The 26078-nt window shown below is 39.2% G+C and overlaps 1 protein-coding gene across 3 annotated transcripts in view; it reads left to right on the forward strand.

Moving 5' to 3' along the window:
• The first annotated feature begins 12248 nt into the window (after positions 1 to 12248).
• Positions 12249 to 26078, forward strand: part of LRRC9 (leucine rich repeat containing 9) — a 121060-nt gene continuing 107230 nt past the window's right edge. The window contains exons 1-6 of one of the 3 annotated variants that reach the window (XM_027554243.1): positions 12249 to 12479; positions 22181 to 22261; positions 22512 to 22730; positions 23783 to 23923; positions 25200 to 25263; positions 25559 to 25629. In XM_027554243.1, the coding sequence (XP_027410044.1) occupies positions 22214 to 22261; positions 22512 to 22730; positions 23783 to 23923; positions 25200 to 25263; positions 25559 to 25629 (543 nt within the window). In that variant the 5' untranslated portion in view covers positions 12249 to 12479; positions 22181 to 22213. The remainder of the gene's footprint in view (positions 12480 to 22180; positions 22262 to 22511; positions 22731 to 23782; positions 23924 to 25199; positions 25264 to 25558; positions 25630 to 26078) is intronic. The other 2 variants (XM_027554242.1, XM_027554240.1) reach the window with 2 other exon arrangements.

Consider the following 26078-nt stretch of genomic DNA (forward strand, 5'->3'; position numbering starts at 1 on the left):
TTTTTTTAGTTTTCTTAAAGGTTTGAATTAGGTTTTCTTCATTTAACATGAAAAGATTCCAGGTTAATAAACTCTCTTGTCAAAATATATATTTTTTCAGAAACCTAAAATTGTGCCACAAAAGGAATTTTTTCCTGGGAGAAGTGTTATCCTATCAATTCTTAGTATTATACTAACTATCATCTTAGTGTTAAGTTTTTTACCAGTTTTGAGGGGGGAAAAAAGGGGAACGATGGACATTTTTATGAAGGATTCTTGTATTTTTTTCTTTCTAAGGAAAATGAAGAGATAAGAAGCTAGTTTCTTCATCATCAAATCAGCTTCTGCTTAGATCTTGGTGATTAGCCAAGGTATCTCAACATGGTGCTTCCCTAGTGGCTCAATGGTAAAAATCTGCCTGCCAATGCAGGAGACATGGGTTCAATCACTAGGTTGGGGAGATCCCTAGGAGAAGGAAATGGCAATCCACTCCAGAATTCTTGTCTGGGAAATTCCATGGACAGAGGAGCCTGGTGGGCTACAGTCCATGGGGTCTCAAAAGGGTCGGACCTGACTTAGCGACTAAAACAACAACATCTCACATGACTGATTACTAACAGCATCTGGAAAGCTTTTTAAAACATAAATTTGTAAATCTCAGTCTAAATCTACTGAATGGTATTCTCTGGGATAAGTCCTTAGAATCTTAAAAACATTTCGTGAGAGATTGTAATAAACAGGTTTGCAAACAATCAAAAGTTTGCAGTCTATTTTGGTTTCAACTGAGGTGGTAGTTCTTTACTCTGCTGGTGTACATTCACTTATTCATTCATTCAGGCATTATTTCTACTTTGTTAAACCTGTCCAGAGGAAAGCAAGGATAAATGAGACGTAGCCCTGATTCATAAAGATCACAGTCTGGTTGAAGAGATTCACTGTAAATAAATGTACTACATCTGTAATGGAAGCGTAACCAAGATCTGGGTGAAAGCTGGGGAAGAAAGAACAGCTTACTCTCCTGGGGTATTGAGCGAAGGTGCTGAAATAGATCCGTAGGATAGGCAAGCAGAAAGGGGGAAAAAGCATTTGAGGCCTAGGAACTAGTGGATACAAAAGGTTAATGTGGTGCAAGGCCATGCAGCATTCTGGAAATGGTAAGTTTGATACAGATGGAAAAATTGCTTCCAAATATGGTTTGGGGATGAGGAAGCAAGAGGTAATTTGAGCTTGTATTATATGAAGTGCTAAAAGTTTGAGGTTTTCTTGTGTGGCCCCACTGGTTTACATAATCCATAGATCCTACCACTTTTATCCCTTTACCTTCTTCATGAAGTCACTTTCTTCCACACTCAGCTTCAATTCCAAGATTAATCACTATCAACCTTCCTGTGAATACACTCTCAAGGTATCTGCCCACTTTCCTTTAGCCAAATTCAACTCTTAACTTCTGTGTTAGCACACACACAGCTGACCGTGGATGGAGAAAAATCACAACCACACTGACAAGTCACTTACATTCCTGATCATTAAACTCATGAAAACTAATGCTCTTAGGCAATCATATGCCATTGTCCTAGTCCACTCACTCACCTGGATCGTTACATCACACTTTTTCCTCTTTCATCAAACCTCAACACCTTTCCAAGTTCTTACTCTCAGGTGACCTTCTTTCTCTTCGCTGAGAAAACTGAAACCATGGGAAGAGGGCTTCAACACACCTCCACTACCATCTGTACATACCTACCTGCTGCTGTACCAATTCACTCTACCCGATCTCCTATCCAGGCTCTTAGCCAGGACTAACCCTGTAACCTGTGCATACCCACTTTCTCTCAACTCCTCAAAGATATTGCTGCAACCTCTCCCTCTATCTTCTGGATACTTTTTGGTTCCCGTTGCATCACTCTCATTAGCATAAAAGATTGCTGTTATTCTCCCATCTTGAAAAATATCTTTATTTACCCTACTCCTCCTCTAGTGTATGCCCCATTTCTCTTCTTCCTTTTATAGCAAAACTCCTTGAAAGAATTTTATGTAATATGCATGATCTCCAACTTCTTTCCTTCCATTCTTCTTGAACCCACTCTGCAGAAACTGTCTTTTTGGTAGCATCAGTGACCTCAATTCTTGGACTTCCTCTTCCTTGATCTGTCATTACTCAGTTTCTGTCATTTGGATCTATTTCTTCCCACTTTTGGGCTAAGATTCTTAGTCTTTGGTGGTTCTTTCTCATCTCCCTTAACTTAAATATTCAAGTGTCCCACAGCTTAGGCCTTCAACTTCTTTTCTACCCACACCTACTCTTTTGGAAATTTAATTCAGTCTAATGACTCTAAATACCATCTTTAGGCTGATAACACCCGTATTTGTATTTCCACCCTGGACCTCTGTCCTGAACTCCAGACTCAAGCCCAACTTTCTACTTAGCTTCTCTACTTGCATTTCTTATAGGAATCTCAAACCTAAAATATCCAAGTCTATGCTTTAATATCACCCCACGCTTAAAACCTGTTTTCATTTGCACTTTCCCATTTCATAAAATGCCATGTCTTTTCTATAATTACTCAGATCAAAGCCTCAGAATCATCCTCTTTTAAACCCTACATTCAACACTGTATCCCAGACATCATGACTCATGCCTCACCTCCTTCTAGTCATTACTCAAATATCATCCACTGATATTGGCCTTCCCTGGACATCCAATTTGAGATTACATACACACACGTATCTTACCTCTTTTCTCTTCTTTACTTCTTAGCACTTATCTCTAGCTAACTTGCTATATATTTTGTCATTTATCCATTAGAATGCAAGTCACATAAAGATAGATATTTTAACCTATTTTGTTTACTGTGTCTTTAGCGTCTAGAAGCAGAGAAGGCAACGGCACCCCACTCCAGTACTCTTGCCTGGAAACGTCCATGGACGGAGGAGCCTGGTGGGCTGCAGTCAATGAGGTCGCTAAGAGTCAGACATGACTGAGCGACTTCACTTTCACTTTTCACTTTCATGCATTGGAGGAGGAAATGGCAACCCACTCCAGTGTTCTTGCCTGGAGAATCCCAGGGATGGGGGAGCCTGGTGGGCTGCCGTCTATGGGGTCGCACAGAGTCAGACACGACTGCAGCTACTTAGCAGCAGCAGCAGCAGTGTCTAGAAGAGTGCTTGACTCACAGAAGAAGTTCAATAAATATTTGAATGCACAAATGAAAAGACATGTAAAGGATGATGTGTGGGAGATCTATTAAAGCATGATTTTATCAGATCTGTTTTTTAAAATCCATAAACCTGGATGAGGAAGATGGGCTAGTGGACAAAGATTCGTGCTTGTTCATGCTCAGTTGCTCAGTTGTATCCAACTCTGCAATCCTGTGGATTGTAGCCAGTCAGGCTCCTCTGTCCATGAGATTTCCCAGGCAAGAATACTGGAGTGGGTAGCTATTTCCTACTCCAGGTAATCTTCCTACACCAGGGATGGAACACACACCTCCTGCATTGGCAGGTGGATTCTTCACCACTGAGCCACCAGTGAAGCCCAGATAAATATGAGTGGCTGGAAAACAATTTAGAGGCTATTAGTAAAAACAAAAAAACTGCACCTTGAATTAAGACAATGGTGGTAGAAATAAAAGGAGATGAGCTGGACCAACTGGGGTAGAAATTAGGAAAGACAAGATGGTCCTAATGTGTAGAGGGCTTTAGTATGATTTAACCTGCTTCAAACAAAAGATGGAGGCAGTTATACCCTTCTTGTCTCTGTCTGACTCAAACTTGGCTCTGCCCTCAACTCTAATGTTATTTCTGTATCTTGGGTCAAGTCCTGTTCTGCATCCCTTCCTGTATGTGTAACTTTAGGGAAGATACTCTCCTTGGCTTGCAGCTACCTAACTCTAATCTCTGCTTCTGTCTCACATGCTTTTCTCTCTGTGTGTCTGTGTCTTCACATGACATCCTTACAAGGACACAGTCATTGGATTCAGGTGTTCTTCAAATCCAGTATAACCTCATCTTAATTACATCTATGAAGAATCTAAATCCAAATAGGGGCATATTGTGAAGTTCCACATGGACTTGAATTTTGGAGGGACAATTCCAGAGAAAGGAGTTAGACATTTAGAGTAAACTATTATTATAAATTTGGATTTTATAAATCACAGTGTCATACAGCATTTAGTTTGCTTAAAGTGGAGGAAACTTGGAATTTCCTGTAAGTTTGTGGACAAAAACAAAATTATTAACTTCCTGTTTTCCCCAAGTGTAGGAGAGATAGGATGCTATGGGTGTTGTAGGCCAATTAAACCAAAATGATAAAAATAAGTGATTATTTATATAAAGCTCTTGGCACATTACTTAGTATTCATACATTCTACAAATCTTTCTTGGGCACTCGCTGTGTGACAGCCCCTAAGCTAGGTGCTGTGGACACAACGGGAAATGAGAGAGATGTGATTCTTGCCCTCCCAGAGCTCAAAGTGTAGTGGTGGAGGCAGACGTTAAACATTCAGCAAAGATATGCGTGTAAGAGTAAATAGAAATCCAGAAAGAAGAAAATTTTAATTTTCCCTGTTATAAAAATGGTAAAGAGCTTCTTCTCTCTCCCTTTTCTTTTAGTGCATTTCTTTAGAATACTTGTAATTGCAAATTCTTTGTTTCTTTTAAAAACCTAAGCCTTTTGCCAACTTTATAACCCAGGAATGTCTTTCTCAAGGACCTGAGATCCATCTTTTTGAAATGGAATCAAGGAATATAGTGTGAAAGGACACAAAAGCCAGACAAAAGTTAAAGTGGTGAAGGTATATTTTATGCAGGAACTATTGGAATAGGGGAAGAGAGACCTGAGTACAGAGTTCCATTCTGCATACAACAAGGGTCAGTGGGGACTTACAGCCAAGAAGCAAGGTGAAGAGGGGTTTGTGGATAAAAAATTACTTAAAGGAAACATCACAGATAACTTGTTTTCTGGCTAAAAAGATTTTATGGAATTATTAAGGAAGGCAGGCCAGGATGGTAAGGTATTGAGGTTGGGGGAGGGGTGGGGTGGAAGGAGGAATTTAATCAGATATCATGGTTAGAAGATTTTCCACTAGGATGAGCCAGCAGGATTCTTGCTAAAATTGGTCTTACAGGGCCAAGAACAATCTCAAGTGTGAGGCCTCTTCAGAGAGGATTCGGGGCAGTCAGGAAAGTTTGATTGAAGACAGAGTCTTTCTTCATAGCACTGCTATCTCCCAGTTTCTGTGGGAGAGTAAGAGTTAACTTCAGCAGATGCCTTGCTCCAAAACTACCTTCTTTCATAAAGACACGAGTTTTCCTCTTTGGATAAAGCCCACTGGCTAACACAGACGGCCATTCCAGTCACCAGGAGAATGAAGGACGAACACCAGCAAACGGTGTTGTCATGTCCTCTTGTCGGAGGCCTCGCTAATCACCTGAAAGCGTGCAGGGGACGGCTTGTATCTGCCTGGCAATATAAAAGGATTACGTTTATTTCCATCTGCCATCTTTGCAGGGGATTTCCTGTGATACAAATCATATTCTGGTTTAATGTTTATTTAGTAATAAAACTGTTTGCTTTGCTTTCTACCTCTGTGGAGAGGTTTTCTGAGCTGCCAAGAGATTTGGGGTTTAATTGTGTTTCCCCATAAAGGGGAATGAGAATTCTCAAGCACTTTTGGTGGAAGGGAAATCTGGGCCAGCCATTCTAGAAAGTTCTCAGATGGTATTTAGTGAAGTCCAATAATTTAGAATTATTGGAGGCAAAAGGCAAAACAATAATTCTATTCCTGGCATATATCCCAGAGAAAATGTCCTTCAGAAAATAATTACAAGGATGTTCAATATCACATTGCTTACTATAGTCAACCTAGATGCCCATCACTAGGGAAACAAATAAAAACATGATAGATGTATATAATGGAATAATGTAATACAGCAGCAACAAACTACATGGATATACAGAAATAAGGATCAATCTTAAAATAGCACTGAAGGAAACAGAAATAAAATACAATTTATAGCACACTAACTTTTACATAAAAAATACAGACACACAAAATAGTACTGCCTGTTTTCTGATGCACAACTCAAGCTTTAAAAGAAACATCAAACTAATGCCTGTTATTGGAATGGGGGTGGAACTGTATATAAAATAAAATAAGAGCCTTATATGAACAAATGATGATACTGTGCTGTGAGCTGAGGATACAGTCAACCTTCTGAGCCTGTTTGTGTGTGTGTGCTCAGTCATGTCTGAAAAGAAAGAAGGCAGAGGAAAGAATTCTCCCACACAAAGAGCTGATCAGCTCTCTAGTGAATTAAGATGACCATCTCTTCTTAAATTCACTGTCCTTCAATTTGCTACCATAAATCTAAATACAAACAGAATGAGGAAGGTAAAATAAGGAGGTTATGTTATCTGAAGCAGAGTAAGTGCCTTTTTACAATTCCATTCTAGCTGCCTTTTAAGAAAAGCTTGTGCATTAATTACATATCAACAAATCATGGACAGAGATTATATGACTTTTTTAGATAGACTCATCAGAAACAGCATTATGTTGGTCTAATTAAAATTTTATTTCAGGACAACTCTTACCTTTTAATTGAATCATATATATTCATTACCAGACACTGGTAATAAGAGGGCCCCAACTGATGACTTTATGTTGCCACATAATCATCTCTTCCACTGCTAAAGTAAATCCTAAATTGTGCTACCTTCATGTTTTCATGATATAGCAAGCTCAAACATGTGACAGCAAATTTTCACAGATAATCTGAAAAATCATTAACTGGAAAATACTCATTTGCATAAGGATCAAATGTCAACAAGAATATAAATATATAAATATAATAGCATTTGAAATCTCCAGATTTTTTGTTTTCTGGCATTAAACTTGAAGATGTTATAAAGCCAAATTGTAATTAGATATATCCACTATTACCAGTAAGAATAGGGCTTTGGAGGAAATCATTCTGACCATCAATTCAAGATTTTAGTTAAGAAAGATTTTCTTATTTAGGTCTATAAACTCATCTTTATTTTGTTTAAATGATTCTTCTTTAATTCAAGTGGTGACATGATAAGTGTGCCATAATCAGTGGTACTATATCTTCCCAATTGTTTTCAGGTTCAAGATTCCTTTATCCATAAATAGATGTAAATTTATATGTTTTTGCCCTTGTCTAGGGTTATGAACAGACTGATGAATGAAGCAAAGTCTTATTTCACTTAGACTGTTTTATTTTGACTTTTAATGGCTTCAATTTCTATTGTTTCTTGTACAGACACATGAAACTGTATCATAAAGAAGCTTTAAAATGAGAAAAGGTGATTAACAAGAATGGTCACTGATTCTGCATTCTTCTTCTGGTTTTAACTGCAATCATCTTTTGCTCCAAATAGCATCCAGAATATGCTAACAACAGGCAATTCTTCCTTTAAGAATTGCTCAGGACAAAGGCTTTAGCTTGGCAACTTATCAGTGGTTACCTGTCCACAGCCATATAGTAAACTCTGACTCAACTGCTGACCAAAGCCTTGACCTTTACCTAGAAATAACATTCTTAAAATTAGTCATCTATAAAATATAAAGAAAACTGTTAGCTCTCTCCCAATCTTTTACTGGTTAGATAAGCCACACAGATTTCTAACAATCCAAAGTAGATAACTCCTGTGTTATGCAAAAGAGTTGTATCTCCCAAAACGAGAAGTTTGATGTACATGATTCACCTGAAGAAGCTGAAGCTGAAGTTGAATGGTTCTATGAAGACCTACAAGACCTTGTAGAACTAACACACAAAAAAGATGTCCTTTTCATTATAGGGGACTGGAATGCAAAACCAGAAAGTCAAGAGATACCTGGAGTAAAGGCAAATGTGGCCTTGGAGTACAAAACAAAGCAGGTCAAAGGCTAACAGAGTTTTGCCAAGAGAACGCACTGGTCATAGCGAACACCCTCTTCCAACAACACAAGAGAAGACTCTACTCATGGACATAACCAGATGGTCAATACTGAAATCATATTGATTATATTCTTTGCAGCCAAAGATGAAGAAGCTCTACATAGTCAGCAAAAACAAGACCAGGAGGTGACTGTGGCTCCAATCATGAACTCCTTATTGCCAAATTCAGACTTAAATTGAAGAAAGTAAGGAAAAATACTAGACCATTCAGGTATGACCTAAGTAAAATCTCTTATGATTATACAGTAGAAGTGACAAATAGATTCAAGGGATTAGATCTGATAGAGTGCTGAAGAACTATGGACAGAGGTTCGTGACACTGTACAGGAGGCAGTGATCAAGACCATCCCCAAGAAAAAGAAATGCAAAAAGGGAAAATGGTTGTCTGAGGAGGCCTTACAAATAGCTGAGAAAAGAAGAGAAGTGAAAGGCAAAGGAGAAAAGGAAAGATATACTCATCTGAATGCAGAGTTCCAAAGAATAGCAAGGAGAGATAAGAAAGCCTCCCTCAGGGATCAATGCAAAGAAATAGAGGAAAACAATAGAATGGGAAAGACTAGAGATCTTTTCAAGAAAATTAGAGATACCAAGGGAACATTTATGAGCACAATAAATGTCAGAAATAGTATGGAACTAACAGAAGTAGAAGATACAAAGAAGAGGTAAGTGGTAAGAATACACAGAAGAACTATACAAAAAAGATCTTCATGACCCAGATAACCACAATGGTGTGATCACCCACCTAGAGCCAGTCATCCTGTAATGCAAAGTCAAGTGGGCCTTAGAAAGCATAACTAGGAACAAGGCTAGTGGAGGTGATAGAATTCCAGTTGAGCTATTTCAAATCCTAAAAGATGATGCTGTGAAAGTGCTGCACTCAGTAGCCAACAAATCTGGAAAACAGCAGTGGCCACAGGACTGGAAAAGGTAATTTTTCATTTCAATCCCAAAGAAAGGCAATGCCAAAAAATGTTCAAACTACTGTACAATTGCACTCACATCTCATGCTAGCAAAGTAATGTTCAAAATTCTCCAAGCCAGGCTTCAACAGTCCATGAACCGTAAACTCCCAGATGTTCAAGTTGGATTTAGAAAAGGCAGAGGAACAAGAGATCAAATTGCCAACATTTGATGGATCAAACAAAAAGCAAGAGAGTTCCAGAAAAACATCTATTTCTGCTTTATTGACTACACCAAAGCCTCTGACTGTGTGGATCATAACAAACTGGAAAATTCTTAAAGCGATGGGAATACCGGACCACCCGACCTGTCTCCTGAGAAATCTGTATGCAGGTCAAGAAGAAACAGAACTGGACATGGAACAACATACTGGTTCCAAATTGGGAAAGGAGTACATCAAGGCTGTATACTGTCACCCTGCTTATTTAACTTATATGCAGAGTATATCATGAGAAATGCTGGGCTGGATGAAACACAAGCTAAAATCAAGATTGCCAGGGAGAAATATCAATAACCTCAGATATGCAGATGACACCACCCTTATGGCAGAAAGCAAAGAACTAAAGAGCCTCTTGATGAAAGGGAAAGAGGAGATGGAAAAAAGTAGGCTTAAAACTCAACATTCAGAAAACTAACATCACGGCATCTGGTGCCATCAGTTCAGTTCAGTTCAGTTGCTCAGTCATGTCAGACTCTTTGCGAACCCATGAACCACAGCACACCAGGCCTCCCTGTCCATCACCAACTCCCGGAGTTTATCTAAACTCATGTCCATTGAGTTGGTGATGCCATCCAACCATCTCATCCTCTGTCATCCCCTTCTCCTCCTGCCCTCAATCTTTCCCAACATCAGGGTCTCTTCAAATGAATCATCTCTTCACATCAGGTGGCCAAAATATTGGAGTTTCAGTTTCAACATCAGTCCTTTCAATGAACACCCAGGACTGATCTCCTTTAGGATGGACCAGTTGGATCTCCTTGCAGTCCAAGGGACTCTCAAGAGTCTTCTCCAACACTGCAGTTCAAAAGCTTCAATTCTTCTGTGCTCAGCTTTCTTTATAGTCCAACTCTCACATCCATACATGACTACTGGAAAAACCATAGCCTTGAGTAGATGGACCTTTGTTGACAAAGTAATGTCTCTGCTTTTTAATATGCTGCCTAGGTTGGTCATAACTTTCCTTCCAAGGAGTAAGCGTCTTTTAATTTCATGGCTGCAATCACCATCTGGAGTGATTTTGGAGCCCCCAAAAGTAAAGTCAGCCACTGAACTTCATGGCAAATAGATGGGGAAACAGTGGAAACAGTGGCTGACTTTATTTTTTGGTGCTCCAAAATCACTGCAGATGGTGACTGCAGACATGAAGTTAAAAGACGCTTGATCCTTGGTAGAAAAGCTATGACCAACCTAGACAGCATATTAAAAAGCAGAGACAATACTTTATCAACACAGGTCTGTCTAGTCAAAACTATGGTTTTTCCAGTAGTCATGTATGGATGTGAGAGTTGGACTATAAAGAAAGCTGAGTGCCGAAGAATTGATGCTTTCGAACTGTGGTGCTGAAGACTCCTGAGAGTCCCTTGGACTGCAAGGAGAACCAACCAGTTCATCCTAAAGGAAATCAGTCCTGAATATTCATTGGAAGGACTGATGCTGAAGCTGAAGGTCCAATACTTGGCCACCTGATGTGAAGAACCAAGTCATTGGAAAAGCCCCTGATGCTGGAAAGATTGAAGGCAGGAGGAAAAGGGGATGACAGAGGATGAGATGGTTGGATGGCATCACTGACTCAATGGACATGAGTTTGAGTAGGCTCCGGGAGTTGGTGATGGACAGGGAAGCCTGACGTGCTGCAGTCTATGGAGTCGCAAAGAGTAGCATAGGACCGAGAGACTGAACTGAACTGAATTCATCTGTTGATGATTTTGATTTCTGATCCAATTGCTTAATCTAAACATTTAGATATTGAAACTATTGTTATCTAGTCTTTACACTCTATAGTCAGGTCATCTTGCTCAATTAGATTTTCAGAGATGATAATATGAATCAGATTTTTCTAGTCCTTTTTTAAAACTCCTAAACCACAAATCTTTTAATTAATTTTAGTTAATGACAAACTGAAATTTCTGAGGTATAAAAAACATGTAAGTAAAATTTATATTTTTCTATGTTTATGTATGTTTACAAACGGTCAATATTACAATAAAATATTTGAAATGAAAATATAGTAAAATATCTGCACTCATATTTTTCATGAGAACGCAGTTTTAAAATATAGTCTATTGAATGAGGCAGCCACCTGGTGACAGAAAACAGAACTTACAGACACTATTTGGCATGAACTGAACGTCGTAAGTATTCTACACAAATAACCTCAAAAAACATAATAGCGCTGTCCAACAGAAACATAATAGAAATCACATAGGTAATTTAAATTTTCTAATTGCTGCTTTTAAAATGTAAAAGAACCCCAGTAGTTTAATACAGTATTTTCATGTAAACCAATATATGAAAACTATTTATCATTTCAACATGTGATCAATACATATATTTTTCATGCTAGGTCTTCAAAACACATTGTGTGTTTCATAGCACATCTCAGTTCCGACAAGCCACCTTTCACGCGGCTGTAGCTAAATGGCTAACATGTGGAACAGCGCCTATCTAGAGAATGAAATGAGATCAGCAGTTACTTTGATTGCCTAAGTTCATTTCTCAGCCCACTCTTAAAAGTTCCTCATTCCCTCTTTAAATTTTACTTTATTTTGTAAAAGTTTGGCCACCAGTATACTTTGGAGTGCTTAAACGACTCTCAAAAGCCTGTCGGCGAACGACAAGAAGACCGTTGGAGGGTCCAGGTCTTCTCTGGAGGTCTCTAGGGCATTAGATTGGCCTGCGCTGTCCTTCGATTCTGCTTGCTCTGCGCTCAGCGGCTTCCGGCTGCGGTCAGGTACATTCCTGGAGAGCGGCGGTCGCCGGCGTTTGGACCGAGGGGCGCGTGGGGATATCAGGGCCTGATACGGGTGTCTGGCCGCCTTGTGACATCACAGCATCACGCTTTGGGGTTCAGGTTCAGCGAGGCTCCGGGCTTCCAGACCCCGAAGATCAAAGATTTTCAGTGGGAAACAGCCGGGACTGGAAGAGGCAACGACTAGGTCCCCGCTGTAAGTCGTTGCTTCCCATGCGGGCCTGTGATCTGGCGAAGGCGGGTGAAAAGACACATGCAGAGTCTAAAAGACCCGCGGAGACGGGCGCTCCTCCCCACCATTTCCCAGGAGCACCAGCGGGGGCTTCCGGATGGACCCCTACCTCTGCTGATTGGTTGTAGCTTGCCGCCACGTGATCCAGAAACGGGTCAGCCACCGCTTTCCCCGCCCCTCTCACCCCTTCCCCACCCGGAGGTCGCGGGAGGCGGAGAGCAGGTTTCCTAGGTAACCGCAGCGGGCAGTTGTGTACACACCAGGCCCCAGGAAAGGGAGGGTGTCCAGCCTGCTGCTGCAGGACCAGGATTAAGAGGCGGGAGTGGACTCTACTCTGTCTCCAACTGCTCCGGAATCCATCCTGTCTCTGGGATAAGGTGAGTGACTATAACCTGGTGGCCTTTGGGAGTACCTCACCTCTAGGCAAGGCCCAGGAGTCTTTGCTCCCCTCGCCTCTCTCTCTGGCCACACCCGGAGGAAGACAAGAGAAAAGCAACGTTGAGGTCAAAAGACCCTTGTAATGGTGCAGTGGAGATGATGATAATAATGAGAGACAGTGACGTGACTTTATCTGAGGCCGTCAGGTTTACCGGGGCAAAGCTGAAGAGGAAACGGAGAGGGAAGGTGGCACACAGCCATCCGTGCAGCCTTTACTGAGAGAACGAAGTGCTCCTTGGACACCCTTGATACCGCTCACCTAGAACTGGAAGGGCATTTGTTTGGTGCATCAGTAATAATGGATGGATTCTGATCCCTTTATACCCAAGGCAGGAAACAATTTGACCATACAGGCCTTCTAGTTTGTAGAAAAGAAATTTGATTTTTTCACAATGACACTCTCCCCAGCTCTCATGGCAGACAGAAACATGGTCCTTTGAACTCTAATTATTGTTCTACTCTGACCAGTCATGTAAAACTTAAGGTATTGGGTTGGCCAAATGCTTTTGGTATCATCTTGTGGAAAACCCAAATAAACTTTTTAGCCAACCCAATATTTCTTTAAGTTATAGCATATAGGACCCTGTGGCATGGCAACTAATTCAAACCATCCAATAAATTGTTATCAAATACCAAGCATGTGTCAGGCACTGTGATAGGGTCATTGTTCCTGCCCTCAGTGATGTAACCTGGTAAGGAACAAAGACCTGGAAGTATCACAGTACAGAGGACAGGTGTTGTATATGTGCCATATTCTGGCCTTTATTGGAATTATGAGCAGGAGAATGATTATAATACTGACAGAATTAAAGTCTTCACACAGAAGACCCTTGATTTAAATTTTTAAAGGCATATGGAGTATGCCATAAAGTCAAGGGAAAGTTAGGGAGGGGAAACAGCATATGCCAAAGTATAGAAATATCCCATGTCATTCAGAGAAATATAGTTGTGGCCAGAGCCTGGGATGCTGTCAGGAATTTTTAGTTGATGAGCTTGAAAGGTAGGCAGGAGTTAAGAGTTTGGACACCATGAATACCTTGCAAGGGGAGTTCAGCTTAGTCACTCAGTTGTGTCTGACTCTTAGCGACCCCATGAACTGCAGCATGCCAGGCCTCCCTGTCCATAACCAACTCCTGGAGCCAACCCAAACCCATGTCCATCAAGTCGGTGATGCCATCCAACCATCTCATCCTCTGTCGTCCCCTTCTCCTCCTGCCCTCAATCTTTCCCGGCATCAGAGTCTTTTAAAATGAGTCAGCTCTTTGCATCAGGTGGCTAAAGTATTAGAGTTTCAGCTTCAACATCAGTCCTTTCAATGAACACCCAGGACTGATTTCCTTTAGGATGGACTGGTTGGATCTCCTTGCAGTCCAAGGGACTCTCAAGAGTCTTCTCCAACATCATAGTTCAAAAGCATCAATTCTTCTGCACTCAGCTTTCTTTATAGTCCAACTCTCACATCCATACATGACCACTGGAAAAACCATAGCCTTGACTAGACAGACCTTTGTTGACAAAGTAATGTCTCTGCTTTTGAATATGCTGTCTAGGTTGGTCATAACTTTCCTTCCAAGGAGTAAGTGTCTTTTAATTTCATGGCTGCAATCACCATCTGCAGTGATTTTGGAGCCCAGAAAAATAAAGTCAGCCACTGTTTCCACTGTTTCCCCATCTATTTGCCATGAAGTGGTGGGACCAGATGCCATGATCTTAGTTTTCCGAATGTTGAGCTTTAAGCCAGCTTTTTCACTCTCCTCTTTCACTTTCATCAAGAGCCTCTTTAGTTCTTCACTTTCTGCCATAGGGTGGTGTCATCTACATATCTGAGGTTATTGATATTTCTCCCGGCAATCTTGATTCCAGCTTGTGCTTCCTCCAGCCCAGCATTGCTCTGCATGTAAGTTAAATAAGCAGGGTGACAATATGCAGCCTTGACATACTCCTTTTCCTATTTGGAACCAGTCTGTTGTTCCATGTCCAGTTCTTACTGTTGCTTTCTGACCTGCATACAGGTTTCTCAAGAGGCAGGTCAGGTGGTCTGGTATTCCCATCTCTTTCAAAATTTTCCACAGTTTATTGTGATCCACACAGTCAAAGGCTTTGGCATAGTCAATAAAGCAGAAATAGATGTTTTTCTGGAACTCTCTTGCTTTTTTGATGATTCAGTGGATGTTGGCAATTTGATCTCTGGTTCCTCTGCCTCTTCTAAAACCAGCTTGAACATCTGGAAGTTCACGGTTCATGTATTGCTGAAGCCTGGCTTGGAGAATTTTGAGCATTACTTTACTAGAATGTGAGATGAGTGCAATTGTGTGGTAGTTTGAGCATTCTTTGGCATTGCCTTTCTTTGGGATTGGAATGAAAACTGACCTTTTCCAGTCCTATGGCCATTGATGTGTTTTCCAGATTTGCTGGCATATTGAGTGCAGCACTTTCACAGCATCGTCTTTCAGGATTTGAAATAGCTCAACTGGAATGCCATCACCTCCACTAGCTTTGTTCGTAGTGATGCTTCCTAAGGCCCACTTGACTTCACATTCCAGGATGTCTGGCTCTAGGTCAGTGATCACACCATCGTGATTATCTTGGTCGTGAAGATCTTTTTTTTTACAGTTCTGTGTATTCTTCCACCTCTTCTTAATATCTTCTGCTTCTGTTAGGTCCCTACCATTTCTGTCCTTTATTGAGCCCATCTTTGCATGAAATGTTCCTTTTGTATTTCTAATTTTCTTGAAGAGATCTTCCCATTCTATTGTTTTCCTCTATTTCTTTGCATTGATCGCTGAGGAAAGCTTTCTTATCTCTTCTTGCTATTCTTTGGAATTCTGCATTCAAATGGGTATATCTTTCCTTTTCTCCTTTGCTTTTCACTTCTCTTCTTTTCACAGCTATTTGTAAGGCCTCCCCAGACAGCAATTATGCTTTTTTGCATTTCTTTTTCTTGGGAATGGTCTTGATTCCTGTTTCCTGTACAATGTCATGAACCTCCATCCATAGTTCATCAGGCACTCTATCAGATCTAGTCCCTTAAATCTATTTCTCACTTCCACTGTATAGTCATAAGGGATTTGATTTAGGTCATACCTGAATGATCTAGTGGTTTTCTCCACTGTCTTCAATTTCAGTCTGTATTTGGCAATAAAGAGTTCATGATCCGAGCCACAGTCAGCTCTCCCGGTCTTGTTTTTGCTGACTGTATAGAGCTTCTCCATCTTTGGCTGCAAAGAATATAATCAGTCTGATTTCAGTGTTGACCATCTGGTGATGTCCATGTGTAGAGCAAGGGGAGTAGTATGAGCAAATTTCCATTTTGGGAGGTTGCTGGTTTCCCAGGTGTCTCAGTGGTAAAGAATCTGCATGCAATTCAGGAGACACAGGAGATGTGGGTTCGATTTCTGGGTTGGGAAGATCACCTGGAGAAGGATAATGGCAACCCACTCCAGTATTCTTGCCTGGAGAATCCCATGGACAGGGGAGCCTGGCAGGCTACAGTCCATGGAGTCACAAAGAGTCAGACATGATGGAGTAATTCGCGTCATGGAAGTGTGGTGGATCGATTGGCAGGAAGTGAGACTATAGGGAAAACTTCAGTTAAGTTGAAGTAATGAAAACCTGAACCAAGGCAGAAGCAATTGGATAGAGGGGAGGAACAAAGAAACTTGACAGACATTTAGCAGGTGTATTTCAAGGGTACATATATGCGAAATGATTTAATAAGTGAGCAAAAGTGGGGGGAAGAATGAAAGAGTGATTAAGCATCAGTTCCAGGCTTCTTACTTGAATAATTAGAACAATGATATTATTTACCGAGAGAAAATATGCATTCGGAGAAGCAGGTTGGCTGGAAAATATAATGATTCAGTTTTGAACATACTGAGTTTGAGACACATTCTGATGGAGCTTTCCATGTGGGTAGTTGGGTTATTGCACAGAAAGAAAGCAAGATAAAAATTAGTAATTTTTCACCAAGAAGGAGACTATTAATCAGAAAATTAGGCATTAAATAACAAGTAGAGAAAAGTCAAGGAGAAAAAGTCAAACCAAAGAAGAAAACTTAGAGTCATCAGCATCATCAGATTTCATCTCAGAGTCAAATTAAGTTAAAAGCTAAAACTTGTCCAGTGTCTTTGGCATTAAACCAGTGTTGACCTGGAAAAAGAAGATGCAGTTGCCTGAAGTATCCCCACTGAGACAGCAGTAAATTGAGAACTGAATAGAGGTACTGAAGTGTTGCTAATTACTCCCTATGTTTGCTAATGCTCTAATATGGTGCTGCTGCTGCTGCTGCTAAGTCGCCTCAGTCGTGTCTGACTCTGTGCGACCCCATGGACTGCAGCCTACCAGGCTTCTCCATCCATGGGATTCTCCAGGAAAGAACACTGGAGTGGGTTGCCATTTCCTTCTCCAAATATGGTGCTAATGACTTATATCTAAAAGTTTTTTGTAAAGGGATCTAAAATCAGCTAATATTGAATACAGGATAGGAGAATTTTTTTTTTTTTTAGTAATGACCTAATATTTGTGTATGAAGAGAAAAGAGACCCTAGAGAAGGAAAGATGGGGATAAATGAAAAGAAGAAAAATTTGGCAGATCAATATTCTGACGAGTCTGAAGAGAATGGGATGAGTACACAGGAAAAGGGATTCATTTGGGACAGGAGAAAGAATATTTTTTCTTAGATGGGTCAGAAAAAGAAATAAACACAGTTGACTCTTGAACAATCCACATATAACTCATAGTCAGCCAGCTTATCCTTTGTTTCTCCTTATCCTCAAATTCAGGAAGGCATGGACCACGTCAGTCAGTCTTTTCAGTTGCTCAGTCGTGTCCGACTCTTTGTGACCCCACAGACTGCAGCACACCAGGCTTCCCTGTCCATCACTAACTCTTGGAGCTTGCTTAAATTCATGGCCATCGAGTCGGTGATGCCATCCAACCATCTCATCCTCTGTCGTTCCCTTTTCCTCTTGCCTTCAGTCTTTCCCAGCATCAGGGTCTTTTCCAGTGGATCAGTTCTTCACATCAGGTGGCCAAAGTATTGGAGCTTCAGCTTCAGCATCAGTCCTTCTAATGAATATTCAGAACTGATTTCCTTTAGGATGGACTGGTTCGATCTCCTTGCAGTCCAAGGGACTCTCAAGTGTCTTCTCCAACACCACAGTTCAAAAGCATCAATTCTTCAGCACTTAGCTTTTGTAATGGTCCAACTCTCATAAGCATACATGACTACTGGAAAAGCCATACGTTTGACTAGATGGACCTTTGTCAGTAAAGTAATGCCTCTGCTTTTTAAGTTTAGATTTGTCATAGCTTTTCTTCCAGGAAGCAAGCATCTTTTAATTTCATGGCTGCAGTCACCATCTGCAGTGATTGTTGGAGCCCAAGAATATAAAGTCCGTCACTGTTTCCATTGTTTCCCCATCTGTTTGCCATGAAGTGATGGGACCAGATGCCATGATCCTAGTTTTCTGAATGTTGAGTTTTAAGCTTACTTTTTCACCTTCCTATTTCACTTTCATCAAGAGGCTCTTAGTTCCTTTTAGCTTTCTGTCATATGGGTGGTGTCATTTGCATATCTGAGGTCATTGATATTTCTCCTGCAATCTTGATTCCAGCTTGTGCTTCATCCAGTCCAGCATTTCGCATGATGAACCGTGTAGTACTGTAGTATTTACTGTGGGAAAATATCTGCATATAAGTGGGCCTGTGTGGTTCAAACCTGTGTTACTCAAGGGTCAGCTATATATTTTAAGAGGTATGGGCATTTAAGAAGTGTCTATCTCATGGCATCATGGCATCACTGTTCTCTGTGAAAATAGGAACAAGATCATCTACTGAGTGAGAGAGAGAACTTGAGGTGAGTGGTGAAAGTTTAAAATAGTCCAGATATTGTGAATCTCAGGTCTGTATCTCTAGTCCTACTCCTTAGGAGAGGAAGTTGAAGAGGAAAATATAAGATATCTGTTGTTGGATTCAACTCATTGCATTCATAGTGATTTCAACTCACATGACCAACCAGTCAAGTGAAATCTTTGAGGAGCACTCCAGAGCAGAGATCAGAGGTGACTGGATCAATCCAAGGTTTGAGATTTGAAGGATGAAAGCTATAGATGGTGGCTCCTGGCTCCCTGGAGAAACTCGAGCAGACCTGCAGTTTCTTAGATGGACAGGTCCTAAAAAGAGGTTTCCCAGGTGCAGGAGAGCAAGTACAAGCTGGGCATCAGGACACTCACCTCTAGATGGAATCAGAGGTTGGAAGCCTTGGGACTACTTGAGTTTGGAGAAAACATAGGAGGTTTGTAAATGCCAGGAAGGTCCATAATTATGTATTATTAATTATGCATAATCACGTAATTCAGATGTGGCTATAAAAATTATATAATTTGAGGGTTTTAAGTTAAATTTGTTTCACTAATTAACTACTGAATTACAACAAGGTTTTTCTTAAGTGAGGGCACTGGTGAAGAGAAGTTAAGGTGAAGTGAGAGAAAGGTTGATATCGCAAATATGAATATTTCTCTCTGAAGAAAAAGTAGTCTTTGAGAAAGAATAGATTCATGTATATGTATAACTGAATCGCTTTGCTTTACAACTGAAACTATCATAACATTTGTAATCAACTATACTTCAACATAAAATAAAAAGTTTGAAAAAAGAAAGAAAAAATAGTCTTCTTGAATAAATGGAGAGTTAGTTATATCTTGTTCTAAAGGAAGATTCAATACTGGAAAGGTGGAAGTTCTCCCTAAATTATTTACAATCTAATCTCAGTCAGAGTCCCAAGTGAATTTTTAAAACTAAATGCAAAATAATAATAAATATTACTTGGAAAAATAAATATGAAAGAGTAACCAGGAAATTTCAAAAAAAAGAAATGAGGTAGAAATTTACAATATAAATCATAATTATTAACACAGGATAATACTGTAGGAATAAATAGAGCTAACGGAAAGCACAGATTAGAAAGTCCAAAATTAGACTCAGCTACGTATAATAATTTAGTGAATAATGAAGGGAGCAGTTAATGTCTTCTCTAATAGATATCTTGGGCATAGACTATAGGCTAGAAAACTTGGATCACTGTTTGGTGACTCTGGGGGTGCTAAAGGCAGGCTTTGTCCCTTGTGTGGTGGTGGGCAGACAGGCTTTTCCTTTGGTGCTCACAGACATTAAACCAGAATGTAGGGGCCCTCCTTTACTTGGGATGCCATCCAAGTAAACCTAGGAGGAAAGACTGCAGTCTGCATCTCTATATGGGCCTCTGATGGAGTATCTAAACTCCTTCAGGTAGTTCTTTGCTGCACGCTCCCTTGTCTGCCCACTCCTATGCTGTAATATTTGGGGATTATCCAAGAATAGTGTAAAGAGACAGCTGCCAATTGAAAGCAGGGAAGGAATGGTCAATATTACTTTCATCATAGATCTAGCATCTAACTACTGCTCACCGTCTTCACTACCACCACCCAGTTCCAGCCGCCACCCTTTCTCACCTTATTACAACTGCTCCTTGACTGATCTCCTTGCTTCTCCCATCAACCCCTGCAGTCTATTTTCAACACAGTAGCTAGGGCAATCCTTTTCAAAACCCAAGACAGCTTGTGTTATTCTTTCATTCAAAATCCTCATATAGCTTTACATCTTATTCAAGAAGAAATCCACCCCACAGTACTTCTCTGACTTCACATCCTACCAGTTTTCCACATGGTAGCAAGGTAATGCTCAAAATCCTTCAAGTTAGGATTTAGCAATACATGAACTGAGAACTTCCAGATGAACAAGCTGGATTTAAAAAGGGCAGGGGAACCAGAAATCAAATTGCCAACATCCGTTAGATCATACAGAAAGCAAGGAATTCCAAAAAAACCTATTTCTGCTTCATTGGCTACATTGAAGTCTTTGATTGTGTGGATCACAACAAACTGGAAAATTCTTCAAGAGATGGGAATACTAGACTACCTTACCTGCCTTCTGAGAAACCTGTATGCAAGTCAAGAGGCAACAGTGAGAACCAGACATGGAACAATGAATTGATTCAAAATTGGGAAAGGAGTGTGTCAAGGCTGTATATTGTCACTCTGCTTATTTAACTTATATGCAGAGTACATCATGAGAAATGCCAGGTTGGATTAAACTCAAGCTGGAATCAAGATTGCTGGGAGAAATATCAATAACCTCAGATATGCAGATGACACCACCCTATTGGCAGAAAGTGAAGACGAACTAAAGAGCTTCTTGATGAAGGTGAAAGAGGAGAGTGAAATAGCTGGCTTAAAACTCAACAATCAGAAAACTAAGATCATGGCATATGGTTCTATCACTTCATGGCAAACAAATGGGGAAACAATGGAAACAGTGACAGGTTTTATTTTCTTGGGCTCCAAAATCACTGTGGACAATTACTGCAGCCATGAAATTAAAAGATGCTTGCTCCTTGGAAGAAAAGCTATGACAACCTAGACAGTGTATTAAAAGGCAGAGACAGCACTTTGCCGACAAAGATCCATCCATCTAGTCAAAGCTGTGGTTTTTCCAGTAGTCATGTATGGATGTGAGAGTTGGACCATTAAGAAAGCTGAACACTGAAGAATTGATGCTTTCGAACTGTGGTGCTGGAGAAGACTCTTGAGAGTCCCTTGGACAGCAAGGAGATCAAACCAGTCAAACCTAAAGGAAATCAGTTGTGAATATTCATTGGAAGGACTGATGCTGAAGCTGAAACTCCAATAACTTTGGCCACCTGATGCAAAGAGCCGACTCATTGGAAAAGACCCTGATGCTGGGAAATACTGAGGGCATGAGGAGAAGGGAGCAACAGAGGATGAGAGGTTGGATGGTATCACCGACTCAATGGACATGAGTTTGAGCAAACTCCGGATGATAGTGAAGGACAGGGAAGCCTGGTGTCCTGCAGTCCATGGGATCACAAAGAGTCAAACAAATCTGAGTGACTGAACAACAACATATTAAGACCAGATTCCTATATTTTTCTAAATAGTATATATCTGGAACAATATAATGAATATATTAAAAATTAATGAAACAGTAGCCTACATTTTATTGAAGCTATGTAGTTATTTAGTATTTCATACCATTAAGAAGTTGACTAGTTCATTTTGATAAACATTTATTGCCATGCCTCTGGTATGTTACTAAGCCCTGAGGATTCTTTTCTTTGCTAACTATACTTAGAAAACTGTATTCAGTTTGGGACATTACAACATAATAGAAAGAATGAACTGGAACTGATTCAAGGAAGAAAAACAAGAATCTTTTTAGTAAGAGAACTAAAAGTCATGAACTTGGGGCAAGATAAAGGTATAGATGAGAGCTGATTATGTTCTTCAAGTATTAAAGGCTCATAATGTGGAAGAAAAATTATGCTTGTTTCAGCAGGAGGTAAAATGGCAGTGAATGGGGAGGAGTTATGGAGAGACAATTAAATTCAGAATAAAAAAATAACTTTCCAAGAGAAAATTTCAGAGATGGAATGGACTGTCTTAGGGTCCAGACATTCTTGGTAATGTACTGTTGGAAAATGTTAAGTCACAGATGAGTAAGTCCACCTAAGTAATGTTAAGGTCCCTTTAATAATATGGCATGATTCTGGTACTTACTTCAACTTTTCCTTTTTCTTAATAGATATATTGTTATAACCTTTATTTTTAATGGAAGATGATTGAATGTGAAAACATAAACCAACACGACATAATTAAAGAACTGGTGAGTCAAAACCAGATTTCTTTTCAACTACATTTGTAAGAATACTAATTGAAACATTTTTACACTTCTCTCTGGAGTTTATCTAAAGATTTCTTCTATGATCTTTGGAAGTAGAGAAAAACCATGTATGCGGTACAGCTTTTCTTCTTGTGAGTCAAAATGTCATCAGTAAAACAGTTTATAATTTCTAATATCAAAAATAATTTATTATCTTAAAAAGGTAATAACCCAATTTCTTTTTTGAAAACAGTGTTTATGCAATGGTTTGTCTTATGAGATGATTGGACAAGAAGGATCAGATACTTCAAAACTGGAAATGTTTTTCTCAGGGTATCCTCGTATAGTTGGATTGTCATTATTTCCTAATTTAACAAGTCTCACAATTGTTGCTCAAGATATAAAAGAAATTTCAGGACTAGAAACTTGTTTACAGCTTAAAGAACTTTGGATTGCTGAATGCTGCATAGAGGTAAGCCTAAACATAACCTTACATGAAGTATTTGTACTAAATTATTTGGCTTCGTTAAATAATTCATTGAAGTATATGCTTGAGGTATGGATCAAAACAGATAAATTCATACATGATGAATTAAACCCTTTACCCAGTAAAACAAAAGAAACATTTAAATGGGCAAAATATAAAAATAGATGTATACAAAGGATAAAATAGAAATAATTGAAAAAATAGACACATTCTACTTTTTAATAATCAAATCAGATCAACTAATACCCAGTATTGCTTTGTAATAAAACTGGTTTATTTTAACACTATTGCTTGTGTGAAAATTATAACATCTGTATTGAAAAGCCATATTGCAAAATAAATCAAGAGCCAGAGATAAGTATATACTTTTTGACTCAGAAATCCCTACTCTAAGATTTTATCCTAGAGAAGTAATTAAAAGCAGAAAACTCTATACATAAATTTATTTGTTGTAATATTATTTATAATAGTTAAAATTTTGAAACAAATAATCATATAAGATTATTTCTAAGAAAATTATTATAAACATGAAATATTTTGTAAATACTATAATTTGAAAGATTATAAAAACATTTTTTTAGATGACTTTAAAAAAATCCCTCAAAATTGTCTAGTTATTATGATTATAACCATATAAAATAGGTATCAAATTGATTAAAACTTCGGACACAACTGAGCGACTTCCCTTTCATTTTTCACTTTCATGTATTGGAGAAGGAAATGGCAACCCACTCCAGTGTTCTTGCCTGGAGAATCCCAGGGACGGGGGAACCTGGTGGGCTGCCGTCTGTGGGGTCGCACAGAGTCAGACACGACTGAAGCGACTTAGCAGCAGCAGCAGAGAATATGAAAATTGAAAATAGTTGTATTTAAGTAGAGCAATTATATGATTTTTTAATTTCAGTTCATTTTTCTGGGTATTGATTTTGCAGTCTATTTTGAAAATGTGATTTTTAAAGGAAAATGTACTTAAAATGTACCTTATTGAAAGGATTAATAAAATATAAATGTTCAGTCTCCTCTTTTTTTTTTTACAGAAAATTGGAGGTCTTCAAGAATGCAGAAGTTTAGAAAAGCTATACTTATATTATAATAAAATTTATAAAATAGAAAATTTAGAGAAATTATCCAGATTGGAGGTTCTTTGGCTGAACCACAATGCAATTAAATATATTGAGGTAAGATAATTTCAGTGATTTATATTTAAAGTCAGTCATATATGCAGACAACACCACCCTTATGGCAGAAAGTGACGAGAAACTAAAAAGCCTCTTGATGAAAGTGAAAGAGGAGAGTGAAAAAGTTGGCTTAAAGCTAAACATTCAGAAAACTAAGATCGTGGTATCTGGTTCCATCACTTCATGGGAAATAGATGGGAAACAGTGGAAACGGTGGCTGACTTTATTTTTTGGGGCTCCAAAATCACTGCAGTTGGTGACTGCAGCCATGAAATTAAAAGACGCTTACTCCTTGGAAGGAAAGTTATGACCAACCTAGATAGCATATTCAAAAGCTGAGACATTACTTTGCCAACAAAGGTCCCTCTAGTCAAGGCTATGGTTTTTCCAGTAATCATATATGGATGTGAGAGTTGGACTGTGAAGAAAGCTGAGTGCTGAAGAATTGATGCTTGTGAACTGTGGCGTTGGAGAAGACTCTTGAGAGTCCCTTGGACTGCAAGGAGGTCCAACCAGTCCATCCTAAAGGAGATCAGTCCTGGGTGTTCATTGGAAGGACTGATGCTAAAGCTGAAACTCCAATACTTTGGCCACCTCATGCGAAGAGTTGACTCATTGGAAAAGACCCTGATGATGGGAGGGATTGGGGGCTGGAGGAGAAGGGGACGACAGAGGATGAGATGGCTGGATGGCATCACCAACTCAATGGACATGAATTTGAGTAGACTCCGGGAGTTGGTGATGGACAGGGAGGCCTGACGTGCTGCGATTCATGGGGTCGCAAAGAGTTAGACACGACGGAGTGACTGAACTGACTGACTCCTGTAGAGCTTAACCAGTGTCCAAGAAATATTCATGACTAGTTTAATTATTGTTGAGAACTAATGCATATATAGCATATTATAACATAGAGAGAACCTCATATACATAATTTTCTTTATTTCTTCTACCATGTCTGGGAGGTAAGATGTTATTTCTTCTTTGAGGGTTAAAAATAAAAAGGAGGTTTGGAGAAGTTTTATATATAACTTGTTCTGTATGTATTCTTTTTCCTCCTCTTCTTCTTTTCTTCCCTACTCTGCTCCCTGTTCCCTTCTCCTTCAGTAATTCTCTCCAGATTCCAGAAAACAAGGTAGGCTGCACTGAGTTCTAAGCTTGTAAAGTAAACAGCACCTGGTGCTTGAAACACCAGGAGAGCTAACCAGCTTGCTCAGATGACTTATAAACATAGATTTTAATGATTTCTTCTAAATTATATGTTGCCTAAATTTTTTAGGGCTTGCAAACTTTGAAGAATTTAAGTGATCTCAACCTTGCTGGAAATCTAATAAGCAGCATTGGTATGTACAGTTTCATTTGAAATATGAGATAATGTTACAATAATTTTTTGTTTGTATAAAAAGTACAGTCTTAGGTTTCTTTCTTTTAGACTTTTTGTATGATGTCTTTACAAAGTATTTCTAAATCTATAGTTAAAGGATATGGAAATACTACCCATTGATCAGTGGTTACTAGTTGTGCAATGTTACTGTTAGGAAAAGATGGTCATATACAACTCAGAAACATGGCAAGATATGAATAGGAGGTAAAATAAGAAATTTAATTTTTTTCTCATCTTGTTTTTTTAAATTAAAGGTCGATGTCTTGATCCCAATGAACAACTAGAAAGATTAAACCTTTCTGGTAACCAAATATGTTCTTTCAAGGTATGTTTAAGTGGAATAATTTATTTTTATTTATCAATCTGAATCATGAGCCATCTTATTGAAGAAAATAGACTAAATATTCCCCTCTTAAAGAATAATTTAATTGTTTTGGGCTACCGAATACTTCCACAAATTTTCACATCATCTGATAAATTGGCCCTAATGATCTGACACTATTAAAACCAAAAAAAATAACTATTCAGTTGGTTTTTAGGATACCACTTTCTCTTAGTTTTTCTCCCATCTTTCTGGCTATACCTCTTCAGTTTTCTGGCTTTTCATTCTCTTCTAGCACCTAAAAAATGGATTGTCCCAAGTTAGTCCAAGATCTTTTCTCATTTCTATCTGCATTCATTCTCTAATCACTCTAATCATCTTACAACTTGAAATACGTTTATCCACTAATTACTCCTAAATTGGTATCTCTATTTTGCCTAAAAATATGATAG

Source organism: Bos indicus x Bos taurus, chromosome 10 (genome assembly GCF_003369695.1).
Source record: "Bos indicus x Bos taurus breed Angus x Brahman F1 hybrid chromosome 10, Bos_hybrid_MaternalHap_v2.0, whole genome shotgun sequence".
Classification (NCBI taxonomy): domain Eukaryota; kingdom Metazoa; phylum Chordata; class Mammalia; order Artiodactyla; family Bovidae; genus Bos; species Bos indicus x Bos taurus.